This window comes from Gadus morhua, chromosome 11 (assembly GCF_902167405.1).
Source record: "Gadus morhua chromosome 11, gadMor3.0, whole genome shotgun sequence".
Lineage (NCBI taxonomy): Eukaryota > Metazoa > Chordata > Actinopteri > Gadiformes > Gadidae > Gadus > Gadus morhua.
This window is the reverse complement of record NC_044058.1, coordinates 21,579,961-21,602,004: the sequence shown is the minus strand read 5'-3', so window position 1 is coordinate 21,602,004 and position 22,044 is coordinate 21,579,961. Positions and strand designations below refer to the sequence as shown.

The 22,044-nt window shown below is 44.8% G+C and overlaps 2 protein-coding genes across 3 annotated transcripts in view; both read left to right on the top strand.

The window, feature by feature from the left end:
- Positions 1 to 706: 706 nt before the first annotated feature.
- Positions 707 to 10,532, top strand: LOC115553624 (double-strand-break repair protein rad21 homolog A). 2 transcript variants are annotated; one of them, XM_030370055.1, is made up of 14 exons: positions 707 to 864; positions 2,218 to 2,405; positions 2,863 to 2,992; positions 3,290 to 3,389; positions 3,501 to 3,607; positions 3,834 to 4,031; positions 4,393 to 4,518; positions 4,729 to 4,854; positions 5,031 to 5,254; positions 6,209 to 6,362; positions 6,940 to 7,085; positions 7,295 to 7,486; positions 7,601 to 7,684; positions 9,585 to 10,532. In XM_030370055.1, exons 2-14 carry the CDS (start codon positions 2,262 to 2,264, stop codon positions 9,774 to 9,776), a joined length of 1,923 nt encoding a protein of 640 aa, XP_030225915.1. In that variant the 5' UTR covers positions 707 to 864; positions 2,218 to 2,261; the 3' UTR covers positions 9,777 to 10,532. The 2 variants fall into 2 exon arrangements, with proteins under 2 accessions (XP_030225915.1, XP_030225916.1); XM_030370056.1 differs by lacking the exon at positions 707 to 864 and adding an exon at positions 1,088 to 1,111.
- A 643-nt stretch (positions 10,533 to 11,175) lies between these two features.
- LOC115553628 (eukaryotic translation initiation factor 3 subunit H) overlaps positions 11,176 to 22,044 on the top strand; it is a 51,791-nt gene continuing 40,922 nt past the window's right edge. The window contains exons 1-2 of the mRNA XM_030370059.1: positions 11,176 to 11,343; positions 20,420 to 20,576. Of these exons, the coding sequence (XP_030225919.1) occupies positions 11,245 to 11,343; positions 20,420 to 20,576 (256 nt within the window). The 5' untranslated portion in view covers positions 11,176 to 11,244. The remainder of the gene's footprint in view (positions 11,344 to 20,419; positions 20,577 to 22,044) is intronic.

The following is a 22,044-nucleotide window of genomic DNA, read 5'->3' as shown; positions in this document are numbered from 1 at the left end:
TTATGAATTAGTTTGGGAGGATTCTCTGCGGCTGTCTATATCTACCCATGATGGCATCATGCGGCGATCTGCAATCTGGATCATCACATATAACAGACATTAATTCTTAACATTAATTATTTATCCTAGGCTATTTCATAGGCTACACTACTCTGAAATCAAGACCCCTGTCTGTGTAGTGAACTTTGATAGAGGCATGCATTGAGATGTTCAGTGTCTTTTTGGGATGGTTATTAGTAGCGTCACTACTTTTACTTTTATACGTCTACTTGTCTTGTACATATATACATGCGAGGCAAATTCAGTCAAAATTAGTTTCGAGACCATTCAATCAGCATGCTTTCTCCATTTCCGTTTTAAAACAACTGCTGCACGATGGTTTACATGCAGGAAGCCTTTTAATTAAGGAGCCCATATTTCCATTGGTAAGTTTTATGATAAAAACTCGCATATACTATATTTCTATTTTTCTTACTCTTCATATCGGTGTTGGCCACGCGTCTGCAAACACCGTAACGTCAATCATAAAAGCAACGAGTGTGTAATCGTTTATTCTTCATCAAATCAAAACACATGTACATAATGTTCCCCAAAATCCCCCCCCCCGAATTGGTGCTTCCTATTAACCATCCAAAGTGTGCTCTATCGCCCCCTATGCAGACTACACAGCGTTGTAGAGCTTATGTGGGACTCCTCCTCCGCCATGTTTGAGTGTAAACATCCTGCTGATTTAAAAGGACGCCACTGAGCGGGAGGAAGGCAACTGGCGCCATCTTGGCTCTTTTAATGAGTACAACAGGGGAGAATTCGCTGGGAGAAATTACATAATATATTTTTTATTTCGCCGTCAAGGGGGTAGCACAGGTAAGAATTTTCACCGTGGAAACACGTACTTATTAGAAGCGATGTAGCAAAACAAGCGAACGAGCATGCACACTGTCGGTTTGTCCATCGCGGCCTTTCAGCTACTTGAAGCCGTTAGCCAACAGCTAACGCAGCTAGAGGAAAAAGTAGTCAGAAGCGCGCCTTGTTCCCCGCTCATGTGGGCTCGTTTTGCGTTATACTAACCGTGGTCGTCCTTTCTAGCATTTCAGAAACTACCCCCGCTCAGGTAAACCTCGGGGATGTTAATAACTAGCTAAACTCTTCAGTTTTTTGCGACGCAATGAATCACTTGTGGCCATCGTTTCGGTCGTACATGGCGCCGACTATTTTCTGGGTCGGGATTCAGTCAATGGCGCGTTTTTTTGTATCTCTTAAATATAAGCACGCGCGTCCGAGGCGGTGTGGATCTCGCAAACAACCGAAACTACCAACGTATAATAATGTAATAATGTGTGCGGCGGGTCGGAGACTTTTGTTATTGATCTATTATTGTTCGTGGCGTAGAAAAGGCGGAACTCTTGTGTTGCAGTTGTGTTTTCTTTAGCATCGGGGTGTCCCTGATGTTACTTGTTACCTTGTAGATTCACTACTTATTGGAACGTGCTGGGAAACTATATTAATGGCCGGTTTGAATCCCAGCGACCGCGTTTGCAGACCATCTGAGTGTAGTCTCTGTGTTGCTCGTATCAACTCATCAAGGCTTCCAATGAAAACTACTGTAACGTTATACAGACTTTGTACAATCTCATCCCCTTCCGTGTTTTAGATGATCTTTTGGAGAGCACTTTTTGTTTTCCTGCATGTGTTTTTCAAGTTGTACACTAGTTTGTTGACTATTATCTGTAGCCGGCTGATGTGGTATCAAATTGAATGACGTGCATGGGGCCCTGACCAGTCGATCAGTTATTATGATCAAAACCATCACCCTCCAACTTGTTGACTAGTCTTCATCGCTCTTTGAATCTACTTTCATCTTTAATCATCATATCATCGGATTTGAATCATTTTCCTATAAACATGTATTTGTTTGTCTGTACAAAGTGCTTTGAGTTTGAAAAACTACTCCCACACATGGTCATTACAACTACCACATCAGTAGTACAGTACTTACAGTTCAATAATGTATCATCACATTAAATGCTATGATGATCATTCACCAAACCAAACGAAATGGAAAGCCTCTGCAAAATTGTAGCTCAAAGTAATTTGGAGGAAGACATCATGGAACTTGCTCAGGATTGATTTGGTGTATTGTGTTGTTGATGTTATGATTGCCAGTTCCACAACCATAGACTGATTTCCACATTGTTGCGACTGTTCCACCCCTTACAGACCTCCCCCAGTGCGAGTGAGCGTGTGAGACGTGAACCGGGGCAATGTTCTACGCCCACTTTGTCCTGAGTAAACGTGGGCCGCTAGCCAAGATCTGGCTGGCGGCCCACTGGGACAAGAAGCTGACCAAGGCCCACGTGTTTGAATGCAACCTGGAGAGTAGCGTGGAGAGCATCATCTGTCCCAAGGTAAACACTCGCCTGCCGGTGCTGCACGACTCACAAACATAATGGTAATAGCTCTTAATCATTCCAACTCATCAACTCATAGGGTTGTTGAATAGACTCATCATGGTTTGGAAAGAAAAACAAGTGGTTTGTGATGCTACTGTTATTATGTTTATATTGCCTTATTCAATTCAATTTTGCTTCTTTATGAACTATTTATGCTTATTTTCCTTGCCATTTTCTTTTCTTGATGCTATTGCTTGTCCTACCAAATATAAATCTGTGCCTCCAAGTGCTATCAACGAAGGCGTTCATTTTTGGTTGCGGTTAGTGCTGCTCATTGTTGGTTGTTTTGCTGGAAGTTAGTTTATTCTGTGCTGACGAGTGGTTGAGGCAGTTGGAGTTAAAACTCGGTTGAAAGTGGACCTCTATTGTGAAGGAACCATCGAACTAAAGAAATCCCCCCCCCTATTTGCAGGTGAAGATGGCTCTGCGGACATCGGGTCACCTTCTTCTGGGCGTGGTGAGGATCTACCACAGGAAGGCCAAGTACCTGCTGGCTGACTGTAACGAGGCTTTCATCAAGATCAAAATGGCTTTCAGACCAGGTGAGGCATGGGCTGAAGTCGATATCCGAAGTCGGTATATTGTCTAGACGTGCAAAAAAGCAAAGAGGATTGGATTATTTCCAACTTTGACTTCAGGTCAAAAACATGATGACAACAACAACAAGCCACAATGATACTTTTACTGAACAATATTTACGATATAGTTTATATTATAAGAAGCTTTTCTATTGTAAATTGGTCTAACAAGAATAAAATCCATCATGTCACCTGCAGTAAAATCCTTGCCTAGCCCACCCAGTATGCTGACGGGTTCTTCTTGTTCTTGTGTTCTTTCAGGTGTGGTGGATCTGCCCGAGGAGAACAGAGAGGCTGCCTACAACGCCATCACCCTCCCCGAGGAGTTCCATGACTTCGACCAACCCCTGCCTGACCTAGAGTGAGTCTGCTTATCATCGTGTGTGTGTGTCCAATTTCAGCACCAAGTGTGGTCATTCCTGTCAGAAGTGTACATATGCTATATGAACAAGTCTATGCTCTTGTGTTCCAGTGACATCGACGTGGCCCAGCAGTTTACCCTGAACCAGAGCAGAGTTGAGGAGATTACAATGAGGGAAGATGTAGGCAACCTCAGCCTAATGCAGGACAATGACTTTGGTAAGACCAGGACAGCACTGCAAACACCCATATGTGTTCCCCACCTACATGAGACCTGAATAGGACCTAAAATGCCCAGCCAGAGAATATATATGTATAGATGGTTGCATGGGATGTGTTATTACACTGCTCAGACTTTCCATTTTCTTTAGGCAATCTGATGTTTTGAGTTTGCTGCTGCATCACTTGTCTCTCCGCACACCTTCTTATCTTAACCCATTTCCAGCGGACTTTGGTATGGACGACCGCGAGATGATGCGCGACGCCAGTGCGTTCGAGGAGGACATCATGCACGGCCCCACAGAGTCCAACCTGCTCCTGGAGTCGGAGCCCGGTCCCGCCGTCCTCCCCGAGAAGTCGAACCCTATGGAGTACGACGACTTTGGCGACAACCCGATGGGCAACAGTGACGGCGGCATGTTGGGTGAGGGTACTGGTGTTGTCGTGCCAAGTCGAACATTGTGTTGAGTATGCAGAGATTATTACATTTTTATACCACATCATAAATAGAAAGTAAGTAACCACTTAATTCTCTGAAAACGTATCTGTTTCCCCACAAAGAATGTAATGGTGGAGCTGTCCCCACATAAATTGAAAAAACACAAATGCAACCTTTCAAAAAAATAAAATAAAAAAGGATGGGGCTTTGGGTTTTCACGGGTACTGAATTAAAGAGGGAAAATGTCCAATACTTCCACATCGAGATCTTCTAGTATTTAAAAGGCATCTTTACGAAATCAGCTCTGACAAGCTTTTTAATTTTATTTATTTTTTTACTACCCCAGTGGACAAACTGCTGAGTAACGAGGATGGTGGCGGTATCTTCGACGACCCTCCGGCCATCACTGAGAGCGTCCTGATGCCCCCGGACCACGGAGACGACGAGGACGACTTTGACAACCTCCAGTCACGTCAGTAGAGCTCCCTCACGTCATTGTTGTGGGACACGTTTTGTCCTTTATATTTGAATGGGAAGTGACAGTTTGGTGCATTGGTATTCAATTACTTTTAAATCTAATGAACCACAGTTTGAATTGAAATGGTTTTGAGAATGATAACAAAGTGTGTTCCGCATGTCTAATCAAATGTTTTTTGTTCTTTGAATTTGATTGTGTGTGTAGCGGGGCCAGACAGCCCTGACTCAGGACCCGTAGAGCCCCTGCCAGCCATGGCCGATCAGACAGAGCAGACCACCCTGGTACCCAACGAGGAGGAGGCCTTCGCTCTGGAGCCCATCGACATTACTGGTGAGAACCTCTCGCGACCTGACTGCACACAGAAGGGGTCTCCAAGTTATCACCTGGTACCCAGCTGAAGCGGGGAAAAACAAAAAACATGTGTTCGTGCAACACTGCAAATGTCTTTCACTGTGTGTGTCATATAAGTACGTTTTGAATTATTTCATTTTTTTCTCAACCCATAGTGAAAGAGACCAAGGCGAAGCGCAAGAGGAAGCTGATTGTGGACAGCGTCAAGGAGCTGGACAGCAAGACCATCCGCGCCCAGCTGTCTGACTACTCTGACATCGTCACCACCCTGGACCTGGCCCCGCCCACCAAGAAGCTGATGATGTGGAAGGAGACCGGTGGTGTGGAGAAGCTCTTCTCCCTCCCGGCACAGCCCCTCTGGAACCCAAGGCTGCTTAAGGTGAGAGCCGGGTGATCTGCCGCTCGGGTCAAGATAAGAAGAGGATTGTTATAAATAAACCTCTGTATTGCTGGAGAGGTTGTGGGTGGGAGAAGCCATCCCTGGAAGAAAGAGCATCCTAGTCTTGTCTAGATTAAGGTTCTGGTGGTGTGTGTGAATGAGAGCTATGTCGCCCCGACACACAAAGATTCGGGCACTGCCTGGGTTTCAGACTTTAGTTTTGTTGTCTTCATAACTATGGGAGGTAAAGCCATTTAGGTAAATGCAGAACCAGGTGACTTGGTGTAGCGAGGGAAGAGGCTGGGACCAAGAACAGAACCCAGAGGGACCCCAGCAGTGAGACCACCAGACTTTTTCCAGGTCGCCCTTCAAGAGCGATCTGGGAGGTAGGGTTGAGCAAGGCGAGTGCAGAGCCTGAGATTCCAAGTTCTTGGAGGATCTGATAGTTCTGTGTCTAACGCTACTGAAAGGTCCTTCGAAGAGAGTGGGGGGAGGGACGCTGTTCGGAAGCTGTGTGAAGTTGATCTTCAATGGCAAGGAGGGCCTTCTCAGTGGAGTGGCCCTCCTTGAATTCAGATTGGTGAGGGGCCATAAGGTTATTCTGGTGGCCATATGCATGTGTTGGGGAAAAGACTGTTCTGAAGTGTTGTGGATATAACATTGATATGCTACTGATGTAAATGTTACAGAGGCTAGTAGGACATTCTTTACATGAAACGGGTGCAGTGTTGTTGTTTTTTAAGTTATCATATTTGCACATGCACAACTCTTGAGGACTGCAGGAGGCACAGTCTTCACGGATGATTAATTCAGCACAGCACGTTTCCCTCAGCGTATGGTAGGGCACGTGTGCCCTTGAAACGTTTCCTTTAGTACCGCGCACACTCTGCATTCAGACCAACGTCGTAGTGGCACTTAAACAATTGAATCCCTTCTGTCTGCCTCTCCTCCCAGATGTTCACGCGCTGCTTGACACCCCTGGTGCCAGACGAGCTGAGGAAGAGGAGGAAGGGCGGCGAGGCCGACAGTCTCGATGAGTTCCTTAAGGAGCTGGAGAACCCTGAGGTGCCACGTGAGGACATCATGAGTCAGCACAGAGATGTCATCGGTAAGCCCTCTCGCTAAACTTGACGTGTTTGTGTGATCATGTCCCTAACGAGGCATCTGTCCTGAAATGTGTTTGATTTCCGACATGGGCGCTGTGGGAACGGATGGGTACTCTGCGATGATTATCTGATCTGTGCAGAGCTGCTCGTTCCCATTCTAGACTTGAAACCATGGTTTCCAAATGACATTCACAGTAGATCCTTGTATGTAATTTAACTGTCCTTGTCGGAGTGTGTTGCTCAGTGATCTTGCATTAACATGCTGCTGGCCTTCAAGTGATTTTTTTACGCAAGTTCACACTCGGCCTTAAACAGATACTCAAACAAGTGGATAACATGAACGCCCTTGCATGTTTGCAACCAATGAAGTAATCAATCAAGGATTGGTTGTAATATGGAAACAAGGAAAGAGTGGGCATCGTCCCAGTTGGCTCCTGCTGTGATTCATCACCACGTCTACTTGGAAGGCGTTAGGTCTGTGTTGTACTAGTTAGAGGTCTGCCTCTCCTGGAAGAAGGATGGAAGGCAAAGCTCAGAAGAAAACGTAATCCTTTCAATGACTGTCTTGGCTCCGTTCAGACCAGACTATCACGGAGGAGCCCAGTATTCTCGGAGCCTCGGCGATCGAGGGCAGCCGGACCACCCTGGACGAGACCGTCATGCCCCCTCCCGCCACCCCCCGGGGGGTCAAGCGCAAGGCAGCCGACAAGGAGGCCGCCCTCCCTGTGAGTACCGATTACCGAGGCCACTACCTGTTTACTCCGGTTTAAAAAATAATAACAAAGTGTAGATTTTGGGTAAATGCTGAAATCATCAATTTTCAAAAAATTGATTGGAGGGAGCGCTCTTGCGGATTCCTCCATCTTTCTACTTCGGATACAATGGCTCGATGTCGACGGACTCGTTGCTAACGATTGTACGGGTCCTCCACCAGATCGCTCCCTTGGAGCCCGTTGCAGTAGCAGCAGCAGCAGCCGACCGCCTGGCACTGACCCAGAGGTTGGACATGTCCGTGGTGGACCTTCCCCCTGAGGAGCCCAGCCTCAACCTCACCCAGCTGGTCCCAGAGCTGGACCTGATCAGCGAGAAGGACAAGGACAAGAAGGACAGTGACGAGGAGGAGGAGGTCAGGAAGAACAACTAGCCAGCTCCAGTATCCAACCAACCTAAGGCTGCTTGGTTAGGTCATGGGTCTCGGCATTGTGTGCGCTAACTTTGAGTTTGTATTGTCCGTTTGTAGGATGAGGAAGGCCAGGGTACAGATCAGGATCAGGAGGAGAAGAGATGGAACAAGAGGACCCAACAGATGCTCCATGGTATTCAGGTAGGCGGCACAACTTTTTGCAGATGCAAAGACTTTCACTGGTTTATAAAACGGCAGACTTTAATGCTGAAAATGTTGTTTGAGGACCACTATTTTTATTAGGGGTGTAACGATCCATCAATGTAGATCGACACATCGATTGATGGGCGAACGATCCACTGCATCGATTTATCACCCAAACATCAATGCATATCGCTGTATAATGCGCTCTTATTTTGACAATCTCCTTGGGCGGATGTTTGAAACTATTTCTGTCAAGTGTGCATGATGCTCGTATCCGTTCACCAGTTAAACAAGGCAAGCAGCATGTGTGAGAGCGAGGATGTCTAGTTTTGTGTTGCCAGATTGTGCAGATTTCCCGTTTTACCAGCCTAACGTGACTAAAAAGAGTCAAATTGGGCAGGAAAATGTGTCTGATCTGGCAACACGCACGGTTTATCTTAACAGCCAAAATGATTCCGAGGGATGTTTCGGTTTAGAAGAACTATCAACACCAGTGTTCACGTTAGCCGGCTATAGCCGGACATTGGCCGATTGCACGCACGCATGGCCGGTATAATAAAATGTAAATGGCCCACATGTCTGAGAAAAAAAAGAAAGAAGTTTGCATTTATGTATGGATTAATCAGTAGCATATGAAAACCAGTAGCGGTTCCTGGCCGAGCTCAGCAGGGAGGCAAACACGAACATGCATTCATGAACGCGTGCAGTGCACCCGCACATGCATACATATGTCACTCAGTGGCCATGCTATTGATCGCTGATTGGCTGTCATCACGTGAAATTCTCGTCAAAGTTCAAATATTTCAACTCGAGCGAATTTGTCACGGCACAATTCCTCGTGAACGCGCTCGCCTGTGCACGGCGAAAGTGTGGCGCGACAAATCAAAACTTGTCGCCGGTTTTCTCTCGTGGAAAATTCACCCTATACGCGTCTATACGTTCACTTTGTATGGGATCCTGTCGCGTTTGGTGTGAACGCACAGTCGCACAAATCTTTCCCGACTGGGCAAAGCTGGCCAAAATTGCCAGTACAATCCCAGTGTTCCTGCGGAACGAGGCTTTTCTCTCCAAAACAGGATTAAAACATCTATCAGAAACCGCCTAGCTGAGGAAAAGGTGACGAGGCTGATGCGCATATCGAGCCTTGGGCCGGGGTTGAAAGACTTCAACTTTTTTTCAATAACGTCCGGAAGATATTCCAAATGTCCGATATTCTGGAATAGTGTCGGACATTTGTCCGCCCAAGAAAAAGTCTAGCGTGAACCCTGATCCACACAGGTTGGGAATGGCCTTTGTTCAAAATGAAAGATCATAACAGGCTCTTTAATATAAGCCATAAAAATCCTTTTGCGCTTAAATGCAATGTAGCACTTCATAGTTTGTATTAAAAATGTATTGTTTTTGTTTAAATATCCGGAAGAGCAAAGAAATAAAATGATGAAATTATAATTAAGTTGATGTGAATGTAAGAGGCTGTGGTAAATGGACATATGATATCGTCTCATGCCCCTGAATCTAATCTAAATTGTATCTCGGCAGACTTTTGACATCGGCAAATATAGTATCGTTGACCAATGAATCGATTTAATATCTTATCGTGATGAAGCCAGAGATTTACACCCCTAATTATTGTGTCCCTTCTTGGGAATAAGACATGGTTTCATTTATTCTTTATTTAAATGTTAAATCTGTTTTGCTACATAACGTGGATAACCTATTCATGCCATGTATATCAACCTTTTCCTAAAGTTTAAATTGAAGGTGTTTGAGCTGCCTGTATGCAACGGCGCTTGTTCTTTGCCGCCATCAATAAAAAGGGAGGAGACGGTTTCGAGTTGAGTGATCTATCGAGGCGCTCTATTGACACTGATCGGTCTCTCCGTCCTCGTTCTTTCAGCGCGTCATGGCAAAGACCGGCGCCGACTCGGTCAGCCTGCTGGAGCTGTGCCGGAGCAACAACAGGAAGCAGGCCGCAGCCAAGTTCTACAGCTTCCTGGTGCTGAAGAAGCAGCAGGCCATCGAGATCACCCAGACGGAGCCCTACAGCGACATCGTCGCCTGCGCCGGAGCAAGATTCCACCTCATTTAAACATTGAAAGAACCGAATGGACGTTTTGCCTGCAACATTACATTTTGTTTTGATATTTTTAAATCACTGAACTGTTGTCTTATATTTTTTATTTTGTTCTTTTTTTTTTTGAAAGGGAGGGGTTAGGGTCAGGGACAGTTTTAAAAAGGATTAAACAGTACTACTACAAAATGAATCATGCAGTATTCGTTTGGTTTCTTAAACGGGAGTGTAAGAGAGTAAGTGTCTATCACTATATTTATGACATGCCCCTTTTCATTCAGTCGACCCCTGTGTACTTTTCGCATCGAAACATAGTTCCCACATAATCTGTTTCCACAAATTTGTCCCACTTGTGCATAAACATGAAGCCTTCCTGAAATGTGTCAGATCCTAGAGGCTGTGCCCCTTGTTTGAAAGGAATTTAAATGAACACTGTAAATGTGGTGGAAAGGTACTGTCGTTTTCTCTTTTTTCATAAAATCGACTATCACTCTAAACTCCCTCATTGCACTTGTCCTCAAAACTTCATTATAATCATAAGCTTGAAATATGGGTAGGCGAATTATAATGGGCATCGAAATTCAGTTGTATAATTCTGGCAGGATTTTTGTTTTTCATGTTTCTTTTTGTACTTCTGCATTTATGCTTATTCAACTTTTGCATTATGTTACTAGCTATGTACTTGTTAAGTTCAGTATCCCACATTTTTAGTCTCTGGGTAACTTCTAGTTGTGATACATCTGTAAAGATTTAAAATAAACGTGTTTTAAATAATTTGTTTTTAATGCCTTGTACTTAAGTATGAACCTGGTTTTCAGGGGTGAAAAAGATGTGTGAAAAGATTTGTTTAGGCTGTAAGTCCACAGAGGACTGGTTTAAAGTCTCCCAGATTTGATTAATAAAGAGGGCCAGGATGTATCTGAATAGACCAGAGTGTTTAAACTCATTGCTGGCAGTTTGTACGTTTGAAACCCTAGTGTCTTCCATGGAGATACTATTTCTGAGTTTTGATGAAGGTATCACGCTGTCATTGAAACCTTGTAACCTTGCCAAAATGAATAGGGGTGATCTAGCCAACAGCAAGCTTCTCATTCAAAATTTTAAAGGGAGTAATATACACATTAATAACATGAATGCAGCACCATTTCAAATACGTCAGTATTACCGTGTGAAGGGACATGAGGGCCCACCCGATCCAGTTATAAGGATCACATCCTTTTGGAATAAGGAATCTGAGAAGTGGGAACTATAACGGCGAATCCTGTAAATAATTTGAGTTATCTTATTGAACCAACTATTCAGGTTTATCTTTTATTTTTACTTTTTTATAAAAAATATCCATCTCCCAACATTCACTAAATGTATAATCTGGAACGAATAAATTAAAACAAATATCCCTACACGGACGACCAAGCTAACGGACTGATAGCGGAAGTTTCCGTCCTTCACACAGCTCCGCCTTTTCTCGTGGTTCAGCTCCCCGATCATGGCTTCACGTAAAGACTCCACCTCGGCGGCGACCGCCGTTGTGTCTTCTACCGGCACCCTGGATTCGCCCGTCAAGCAAATCCAGATCGAAGGACTTGTAAGTATACATAATATGAGGTTTTGATGTATTTGTGTATGTTGTGGTGTGTGTAGGTGAGGATGGAAGCTACCAGATGCTATCGGGTTAGCCTCATCATGGCGGATACTAAACAACGGAGCGACACTGTGGGTCCATAAGCTTTTTAAATGTGTGTGGGACAGGACTATCATTATGGCAGAGGCTATAAGTTAACGTCACCACTTTCACCATTAAAACCCGTCAATTATGTAGACGTCGACCAAGCCAATTAGATACACATAGCCACAATTTCTAGTTCTAGTTGGTGTTAATCTGCCGGTGTTAGGGCGAATTTGGAATTTCAAATCTGGGTGTACAAATAAAATGAAACCAAATGGATATTTTCCCTAGATCCTTAATGATAATATACTTTCGGTTGAATATCTAATGACTCACTGTTTTCAGTGGGATGACTTCAGTAACTTATGATATTCACCGTTGGGTAATTTTTATACTGTCTGTTGTTTGGTCACAAAAGGGGGCGATCTAGAAGTGCAACAGTGAATTATTTTAGTGCTCACTAAATTCATCAATATAATTAAAACTCACTACCATTATTATTTGTTCATTGCTGTGTAGTGGCCTGGTCAAAATGATCTGGTAAAACTTTTCGCTTAAAGTGATGCTATTATATATATATATATATATATATATATATATATATATATATATATATATATATATATATATATATATATATATCTATCATCAGTTGAAACCATTGAACGGCCACACTCGCTGAAACCGTTTCCTGTGGTTCACGGAGATTTTCTTGTGACTTTAATAGGGTCCGTTGTGTATGAAAAACATCTGCATTGACAGATGATTTCCGACCGTTGTTTGTGAAGTATCAGCAGTCCCATTTTAAGGTTACAAATAAGTATGCTGTCTTGTCTGTTTCAATAGGTTTAAAGAGTTTTTTTTAGAAAAATTGGAAACATACAATTCGAAAGGATAGAGGGTTTAACCCTGACTTTACCCGATGTCAAAAGTTTAGCTAGTGGCCACTTTCTTTAATCCTGGCATTGCAAATTAACGTGAACAAATAGGCCCATGCCTCTTGTATTAAATTTCAGATGACTCAAGGCCAATGTCCACCAGATGCAGTACGACTCCAGTATGGAGTTGTACTGTGACGAAGCTCTTCGGAACCTGAACGGCAATTGCTGACGTTGCATTATTTTCCGCAACTGGGTTATTTCTGCTGGATCCACCTGCGTCTGACAAGCATGGGAATGCACTTTGTTTACTTGTGATTCATAACTCAACTGGGTTATATCAAACGATGGATAACTATCCTAAGTTAATGTCCATCAGGCCAAATGTATATAATTTTGCTAGACCAATGCTGAAAGATGACAACCAGCCTATTTGAATTGAATTTGACTAAAGCCAACAGAAGTTTAAAAGTCCGGTTTATTCAGCCAAGGAGGATATAGAACAGAACATAAAGACGAGGACCTGTGTGAATTCAGTTAAGCTAATTTACATAAACGGTAAATATAATAACATTTACCCTGAGGGATTAAAATGTAAACCCCCTTGGCGGAACAGAAGGGCCCCAGGGCACACGGGGTACATTGAATCCGGTTCCGAAGCCGCGCTGATCGCTTGCCCAGCCGTACCGCCTCCGTGTCTGCCGCCTGGCCTTGGATGACACTTTGCCTTTTAAACCTGATGCGTAGCACTGCAGCAATGCTGTGGCACACGTGCCCCATTAATCGATGTCTCCATTACTGTTGTATCCAGCGGTGGGTTTCCATGACACTGGATACCTGCGAGCGAGCATGTGTGTAATGAATTGATCAGCGGAGACGGACGCCACAGGAGCATGTGGCCCTCCTGGGGTGTAAACGATGATGAACCTGTCATGTGTAACCCCCCCCTGCACCTCTGAAGGTGTTATCTGTGATTAGATTAAAGCTTGAACCCTTGTGCTTTCAGCTTTTCTTTTGATTTTATACGCAAGAGCTTCTATTGCTTAGTCACTCCACATGTTTCTGCTTCGTGATAAATTGTCATATAACGTCTAACATTAAAATGCAAGTTATTTCCGAGTACATTTTACGATAATTGTACTAATAAGGACTTTGTCACGCGCCCTTGGGATGGAAAATAATATAAATGAATAGAATAAAAAGATGGCCTCTATTAAGTATGTTGTTACCCTTGATTGATCGAATTCTGTAAGTGATTACTTTTCCCAGTTATTTTTTAACATATGCATAACTAAGTAAAAAAAAAAAAGGTAATTTCATAAGTGCGAATAGATTTAGTCAGATCTAACTGTAGTGTTGACCAAATCAAAGGTGTCTCATGTTGATAGTTGATGGACACAAAGTTCTTTATCGTTCATTTGGTAATCTGATTGACCCAACGCAGTAGTTCTCTATATGGCCACCAGAGGGCAACATTGCTTCACTGTTGGATAAGTAACGCACTCCCCACCCTCCTCCACCCAGACTCCATAGGACACACCGAATAATTCTCTGTATTAGCTCGAACAGACTGGCAAGGCTACTGCTCTAGAAATTCGGCTACCTTTTTATTTTATAATTTCATCATTGGGCTTTAAAAGCCGGTCCACGGTCGTCTGCCCCTCTCATTCCCAATCAAGGCCAGCTATTGCAACTGATGATGTTAACAAAACGGAACCCTCAGCCCGCTCCAAAACAAACATTTAGTCCCCGGTGAAATGTTCCGCTGATTTTAGAGGCAGGCCGGGGCAGTTCCAGGTTGACTTAATGAGTCGCGGCTCCGCGTGAATGGCCTGTAGTTGCTGGCCGTTGCATCATGACCCTGTCTAAATCGTGGCTCACGACCTGCCAATAAGCCCCACAAACCGCCCTGCCACCTCGACTCTCTAATGGCAATAATGGGCGTTCTCAAGCAGGGCAGGTTCCCTATTTTGGCCCAGGATTGAAACTACCTCAATAAGAGGTTGTTTCAATAGCGTAGCTCTGACGTATACAAACAGAGCGCTACAGCTAGAGACCTGGGTTTTGGTTGTTCGCTCCGCTGGGCTGCTACTGTGGTCGATCACGTCGATGGACCTCCGAAGCCTTGATCTGGCCGGTGATTGGAGGAGCCGGAGCCGCATGGGTGACCAATGGCACAATTAAACAGTGTACATCGTCAACCCGGTACCTTGACCGGGTATTGATTTTCAGAATGGTTATATAACCTAAAAACAAATGGAGAAATGGTGATTAGTGACATTAATATGATCCAGCAGGTAATCCTGCTCAGGAGCGTACCAACAAATAATCTTTTCTGCTTTTGATTATATATATATATATATATAAATTAATTAGGCAATTCCTTGCCACAGCCTGGCACATATTCAGTCCTCCTCTCCCTGGTGGAGGGGGGGGGGTGCTTTCCAGTTCATCCGGCTGTCTCCTAGTGAGACCGACCCTATCCACCCAGACTCCCTCAGTGGTGGTGATGAAGTGCTTTAAAGCAGAGGCCCCCAGTGGGCTTTTGAGACCAGAAATGTCCAAGAACATTCTTTGAGAAATAAGAGGAAGACTTCCAGATTTTATTTTTCAACCTTGACCCTAGTGTCGGATGACTTGGGATCTAAGGGTCTTGCATAAATACAATAAATGTTTAAATTGTCGCCGTTTCGAGGGAGAAAGCTGCAGCTTTAATCCGTGAAAGCAGGCTGCAATGTAATCCTCCGGGGAGGGGGGGGGGGAAGTACCTTCTCTAAAGCACTTGTTTTTGCCACAGACACTAACCCTTTTGCTTGATCCCGGTCTGTTTGTGATTGTTCAACCAAGTCTCGCTCCGAAATGTTGTGGTTGCATGGAATTTCCCTATTGTCGTTACAATCTCGACTCTCCTTCACCCAAATCTTTTGGATAGCAAAGCAACACCTTCTGTACAAACTAACTCTCCCCCTGCGGCTCCTACTCTCGTTTCCACTGTTCTCTTCCTGCAACAAATCAACTCTCATTATCCTTCTCCTTGGGTGAGCCTTGGTTGGACACGGTAACAAACAACCAAGTGAAGAGAAAAGTTTGGTCATATTGTTGACAAAATACACTTTCAAGGAAAAACATTTAAAGCTAATGTCAGACCCTGGTCGATTCTCAACACCTGACATTTAGAGTCAACAAAAATTCTTCCTACAAAGTCGCGTCCCATTCCACATAGTTCCCTAGCTAAATACTGGGTTCACCTTTCAGCCACCATTAGTGTTGTTCACCATTCACACGTACAGCAATGTTGTGGAAGATTTCCGTCGTGCACCCTTTCATACATGGCACAGAAGCGCCACAATAGATGGGTCAAGGGACAGTCCTGCAACACTTGTGGATTTTTATTTATATTTAAAATAAATTGGCTGTAGTGAAAAAAAAAAAGCTCTTGTGTGTTTAAAATAGTCGGTTTCAACTATGTCCTCCACAGAGTCTGCACACTCAATGTGAAAGTGTCCTACGTCAGACGGACCCTGTACGTGCCCCTCCTGGCGATGTGACTGCTGCTCACATTCACAACACAGCCATACAAGCTTTGATCCAGAAATGTGACTAGGTACTGGACTGGCAAATTGCCTTTACAGATTTCCCGGAATATTGATTCGTGTTCCCATTACACATCACCACATACAGGAAATCTTCCGGAAAGGATAATATAAAAAAAATGTGGTCCACATTAGTCCTGTAGACCCAACAGAATTGGAAAACGGGTTTGAGCAAACCCAACGTTTTCCTTTAAGTCACTTGCTCCCACTGATCGTTTATCACTCTCCCTCTGTCCTCAAATTATTCGTCGGTCATGTTAATCTCGGGTTGCCATTCGCTCCGTCTTTTGCGCAGGCCTGTGTCGGAGAGAGATAGATTTACGACTTGGAAATTAAAAAATGACCAGCAGGGGATTTGGCTGGCAATTGATTTTGCACACTTCAATTTTGAGCCTGTTGATTTACAATTTTCTGTCCACCTATCAATCTCAGGGGCTCTCCACGCGAAGCGAGCTTACTGGGCCAACTGCTGTTGAGTGGGATCGATAATGTGCGAGTGTAGGAGAAAATTTCAGTATAAGTGTGTGTGTGTGCTTTTGCTCCTCATAACAGGTGCTTTGTAGCCACTATAGGGGTCCTGGTTGAGTATAGTTAACTAACCTTGTCACACCAGATCAGCTATTATTTTCCAACACCAAGCCATAAAAATTACATTTCGAAACGATGGCTACCCAGACTCGGCAGTTGACAATAGAGAAAATAACGTAAATCCTGAACGTTATTGTCGACAGCACGCACTTTTAAGGAAAGACATTTAAAGCTAATGTCAGACCCTGGTTGATTCTGAACACCTGGCATTTAGAGTAAATTAAAAATATGTAGTGGGTTGACATTTATAATGGGGGGATGCAGATAAGGCAAACATGGAACATCACCACGTTCTGTAGTGTACCGAATGATTTGTATTGCAGCTACTCGTAACTGCAATTTAATCAAAAGAGTAAACAAATGTATAAGGGACACGCGTGTCTGCTCGTACCGCACCGCTTTACTGTAAAGGCGGTGTGCTCGTCTGTATATATCATCCATCTACAGTAATCTCTAAATCGGACTCGCGCGTCTCCAGAAGCCAATGGGCTCCACTCCCGATGGGAATTACTAAAGTGTTTGTGTGCCCCCTCGCCGGTTGTTTAAGGCCAGATGGCTGGCAGGGCTCCCTCCTCCAGCCCCTCTTGGTCCCGCTCCTCTGCTATGGCTGGTTCGGTATTTAAGTGTGTGATGAACAGATTGCCAGCACCTAGATTGCTCGGGGCATCATGCCTGAGTTTCCTGACCCTTGCTGATTGAGGGAGAATGGAGTGGTCGGCGATGGAAGGCAGGTGTGTGTGTCTTGACTGACTGTCTGTCTCTGCGTCTGTGTGTGTGTGCGCTATGCTCGAGTGCCTACAGACAGTCTAACCCTCCGGTACATCAACCTTTCTCCCCTCTCTCCAATCGCTTTTCATTGTGTTCAACCCCCCCCCTCCCCTCCCCTACTGCCCTTCTATGCTCACCCCGTCCCCACATGTTGGAAATTATTACTCCCACTTCTCCCTCTCTCATCTCCCAACCCGTTCCCATATTATTCTGCATTCCCTGAGAATGCAGAGTTATCTATCTGTCGGCCCCGGCATGGCGCTGGGGGTAGAGGGCAGCACACCTACAATTCCGAAATAAATAAATTCAATGGGCTCAAAAATATCGAACACATTGTATCAAAGTTAGTTTATAATATTTGAGTTTAATTCATTGCAATGGCCTACATATAAAGAAAATGCTGCCTAAATTAGTTATTTGTGTAAAATTTGTTTAGATGATTCAGCCATAAGGTTTATAAGCCTCGCTCTTGCTCTCTCTTGTAATTTTGAAGATTGTTTTTGCAGTTTGTGCTTTGTTTGAATTGAGTCTTATTTCCACTCAATTGTGATTAATCACTAACATGAAAATATAAAATGTTTTGATGGAAACCACCTGGGAAGTTAACCAAGAATGGTATATAGTCTGCAGGGATTGTAGTGAAAACAAAGGGTAAAAGTGCGATTTCACAGGGTCCTTTAAAGGAGATTTCAAAATATCGAGATATATATCGTGAAATGGAGAAAATTTATCGGGATATTCATTTTTTCCCATCTCGCACAGCCCTCGCATTCCCCCCCCTCTCCTCGACTCTGAACATGTTCCGCCCCCACGCCGCGGCCCTCTCTCCGTCGCACCTGGGCGACCCCCCCCCCCCCCCTTCCGACCCAGACTCGCCATCCATCTGCACCCCTCTGACGCACTCAGACGGGGCGCGAGCCTCTGGGTCAGGGCGAGGACAGCGCCCGTATGCCATTCATTTATTTTATTTTCATTTTTCTGACTTCCCACAACACCCGGTTCCCCCACGGCTCCCTCCAGTTGCGTGACGGGATTCGCCCGCCGCTGTTATAAATCATTGTGTGTGTGTGTGCGTGTTTGTTTGTGTGTGTTTTTTGTTAGTGTGTGTTAGTTTGTTCTTGTTTTGCGTGTATGTGTTCAGTCAGGCTTGTGTGTGTGTGTGTGTGCATGGTACATGTTGTTTCGTGGTTCCATGGTCTGTGTGATGAAGGGTGAGATGTTTGACAGCGCTCAGTTGGCCGCAGGTACGGCAGGGTGCTGTGTTTTTGTAGGACGCTGCCGCTGTATGTGTGTGGGTGCGTGTGTCTGTGCTCTATGTGTGTGTGTTATTAATGCCCATGGCAGTGACCTGCCGACACCCAAATCAGTTTGATTTATGCTCTCTATGCCTTCCCCTCCACTCCCTTCCGTTTCCCTCTTCCTGTTCATTCAGACTGCAGCCTTGTCTCCTTCAGGGGTTCTATTCAACAGCGTGTTTTATATATTCATACATATAGTCTATAAGATGTGCTGATCTTCGCTCATGTATTTCAATGCGTCCGTCCATTTTTTGCAGACTCTTGATAACGTTTAGAAGTGTGTGTGAATATCATGCATTTATACCTATTGTATCGCGTGTGTGCGTGCCTCTGTCTGCACGGGCACACGCACTGTGTTCGGTGCCGTCGCGGACAGTGTTGTCAGGCAGGCCTGGTGCTGGGATGAGCCAGAGCACACCCTCTGTGCTCATTGATTTCTGCGAGCACAATCTCATTGGGCTGTGTTCTAGTGGTGCTCGGCAGTAAAGACGATCCTAATGGGTCTCTGAATGCTCTACCTCGTTAAATAACGAGGTCCTCGTCCTCGATCCCCCCCCACCACCACCTCAACGAACGCTTGGTTCTTAACCACCTCCCTGGTTGTATTGGGTCCGAGTGGTCTATAGATATACCGTACCAGCAACTTTTGTCTGGAAAACCAATTTTGACCACAACCTTAAATATAGCTAGCAATCATTCAAAAGCCGTGTGTGTGTGTGTGTGTGTGTGTGTGTGTGGACATTCAGTAAGTCTATAAAATCTCAATAAATCTGCAGTAATATAAACCGTAGCAAGGGTAATAATAAGTAGTGTCTCTGGCTGGTTTAGTGCTGCTTTTGCTTCAATATAACAGTCAAAGGTCTATCCTTTAACTCACGTGCCGGCGAAAGGAACATATTTATCATGAGGGATCTACAAATTATAATAAGTGCATTCTACATCCATCCATTTTTGTGTATGGTCAATTCTTCTTAAAAAACGTAAACGTTGTTGCTTTTCATGAGTGATAGTATTTTCTTCATTTCACTGTCCATTGATTTATCTGTGCTCTTAAATCACGGTCCTTCAGCGATTGGACCCTCACGCTTTATGAGGTCTAAAGGTCTGGCGGGTCAGGGTCCGCCCATCATGTATTTAATCCCCATAACATTCGTTCATTTAATGTTGCGGATGGGGTGCTTTATCGGATGCATAACCAGTCGATCGATTCCATTGATGTAGTATGTCCAGGATGCACTTAAGATAATCGGCAGATGACCGAAGTGCGTTCTTGTTTTTCAGCCAAGTACCATCAATGTTTTGTTTTGTACTGGACTTTGACTTGCACAAGACAAAATGTAATCGTTGTTGTGAGAGTACAATTCTTTAGATGGGTTAGCACATTGTGTTCATGAGAATGGATAGGTCATTGATTGTTCCCCCATTGTGTAGCGGTTAGTTCATTTGCTTTTACTTGGGTTCAATTCAATGGGGAAAATTGTCTTAACAAGGATACAAAAACGAATTTGCAAGATGGACTAAAGGTTCCTGAGAAACGGCTAATAAGTACAGGGCAAAGTGAGCAGCTAATGCGCCGGCCTTTCAGAGAGCGGGGAGAAAGGGCGAAAATGTATCACAGAAACTAAGTTGGCAGCCAATAACCTGAAAAGGAAGTTATTGATGGTGATGAGAATCTACCACATGTCACCGCAACCTCTTTTCTCCTCCGCACCTCATTACTGTCTGGGTCCAACATCCAAACCACCGGATGCAGCTCTTAAATAAAGAATGGGTTTCGCTCAAACCTATTAAACCCCAGAGTCCAACCGTAATAAGCCCGCTCCTCGGTTACCGACTGACGGTGCTCCTGCCTCTGCCCCCCCCCCCCCAGGTGGTCCTGAAGATCATCAAGCACTACCAGGAGGAGGGCCAGGGCAGCGAGGTGGTCCAGGGGGTCCTACTGGGCCTGGTGGTGGAGGACCGCCTGGAGATCACCAACTGCTTCCCCTTCCCCCAGCACACCGAGGACGACGCAGACTTTGACGAAGGTACTTTCCCTCGCACTTGAATATAGTACTAAGGCCCAATCCCATTGCTACCCCTTACCCCTTTAAAACAAGGGGGAGGGGGTAGAAATGGGATTGGGCCTAAGCACCGTGTAGCATTTAATCCTAGCTGCTCTTGTTGTAGAGGGGGAATGGGGTTGACCTGACGATTGTCAGTGCTTGGAACCTGGTTCTATTAACGTCCTTGCTGTACCGACAGCGATATATTCTTTCTCTTCTCACTTATGTCCTCATTGTAAGTGTCGCTTTGGATAAAAGCTTCTGCTCAATGTGAATGTGCTTTTGCAAGGTTTTTATTGTTTTATGTGGCTACCAGAGAGTGCAACAGCACCTGGCAACCTAGCAACTAGCAACAGGGTGACCTCCGTTGTCAGTGGGGGGTTGTAACTGCCATCACTCCTCAAACTTGCCGGGGGTTAAGGTGTGACTCTTGCTACCGTGGACGGATATACATCACGCCGTGTATTTATAAACCTTGACGGCAGATCTTCAAAGACTCACTCTGAGCCCTTGGACCGCCTCACCCACCCACCACCACTGGACCAACCTGGTCCGCCCACCTCATTCAACGTACACCATAGTATTTTCTCTTTTTTCCTCTTCTTTTACACTACACCTTGTTATTGCAGCTGCAGCGACTCAGTACAGGGCCAGTGAGGCGAGAACAATGGTATGGTGGGGGAGGTGAGAAGAGGCGAATCCGGCTCTAACAGGCATCGCGCTAACAAGCCTTGCTGTCTGAAAATATCCCCGACACACAGGCTCCAGCGGTGGATAAATGTTTGTTTTGTCAGTGTAAAGAAATAAATAAATTGGAGCCACCACCGTGTCTTCACACCTTTGTCCGTTAATTAGGGCTTTAGAGCGGGTAAACTCCTCTAATGCCTTGGCCCCCTTGAAACCTTTAAATCATTTTTACTTTGAACCAACTAACAACCGTGACGGGTGTTTGTGTGAAGGAGCCTTCTGATGGCCTCAAGGTGGTTGGCGATAGTTGGATGTGACTCGCTGCCGGTCTGAGTCAACAGGGAGAAATGTGATTTGAAAAACCAACTCCCTTTTCTTTGTTTGGTTAGGGTCTTAGTGGCTTGTTTAACTTCAACTGCTTGCAAAAGGTAATATTAATAACTTGAGTTTATATAGCGGCTTTCCTAGTACCCAAGGACGCGTAAGCCCCTTTTCCTCCGACAGTAACGGCTCACTCACCTTTACTCGGCCCTCCTTTTTTTTTGTGTTTCTATCGCCAAAATGAGGCACCTGGTACTTTTTCAGTCTGGCCTCCGTCGTTGTTCCGTCTGATACTTTTGTGTGACCTAAACACACTGCTGGCCACTGATTGGCCACGGTGAATAATGATGAGCGCGACTTCCGAGCCTGAAACCCGACGCCCGGCATCCGACACCCGGTATCTTTAGATACTAGCATCAGCGTTCAGTCAACAATAGTGAGT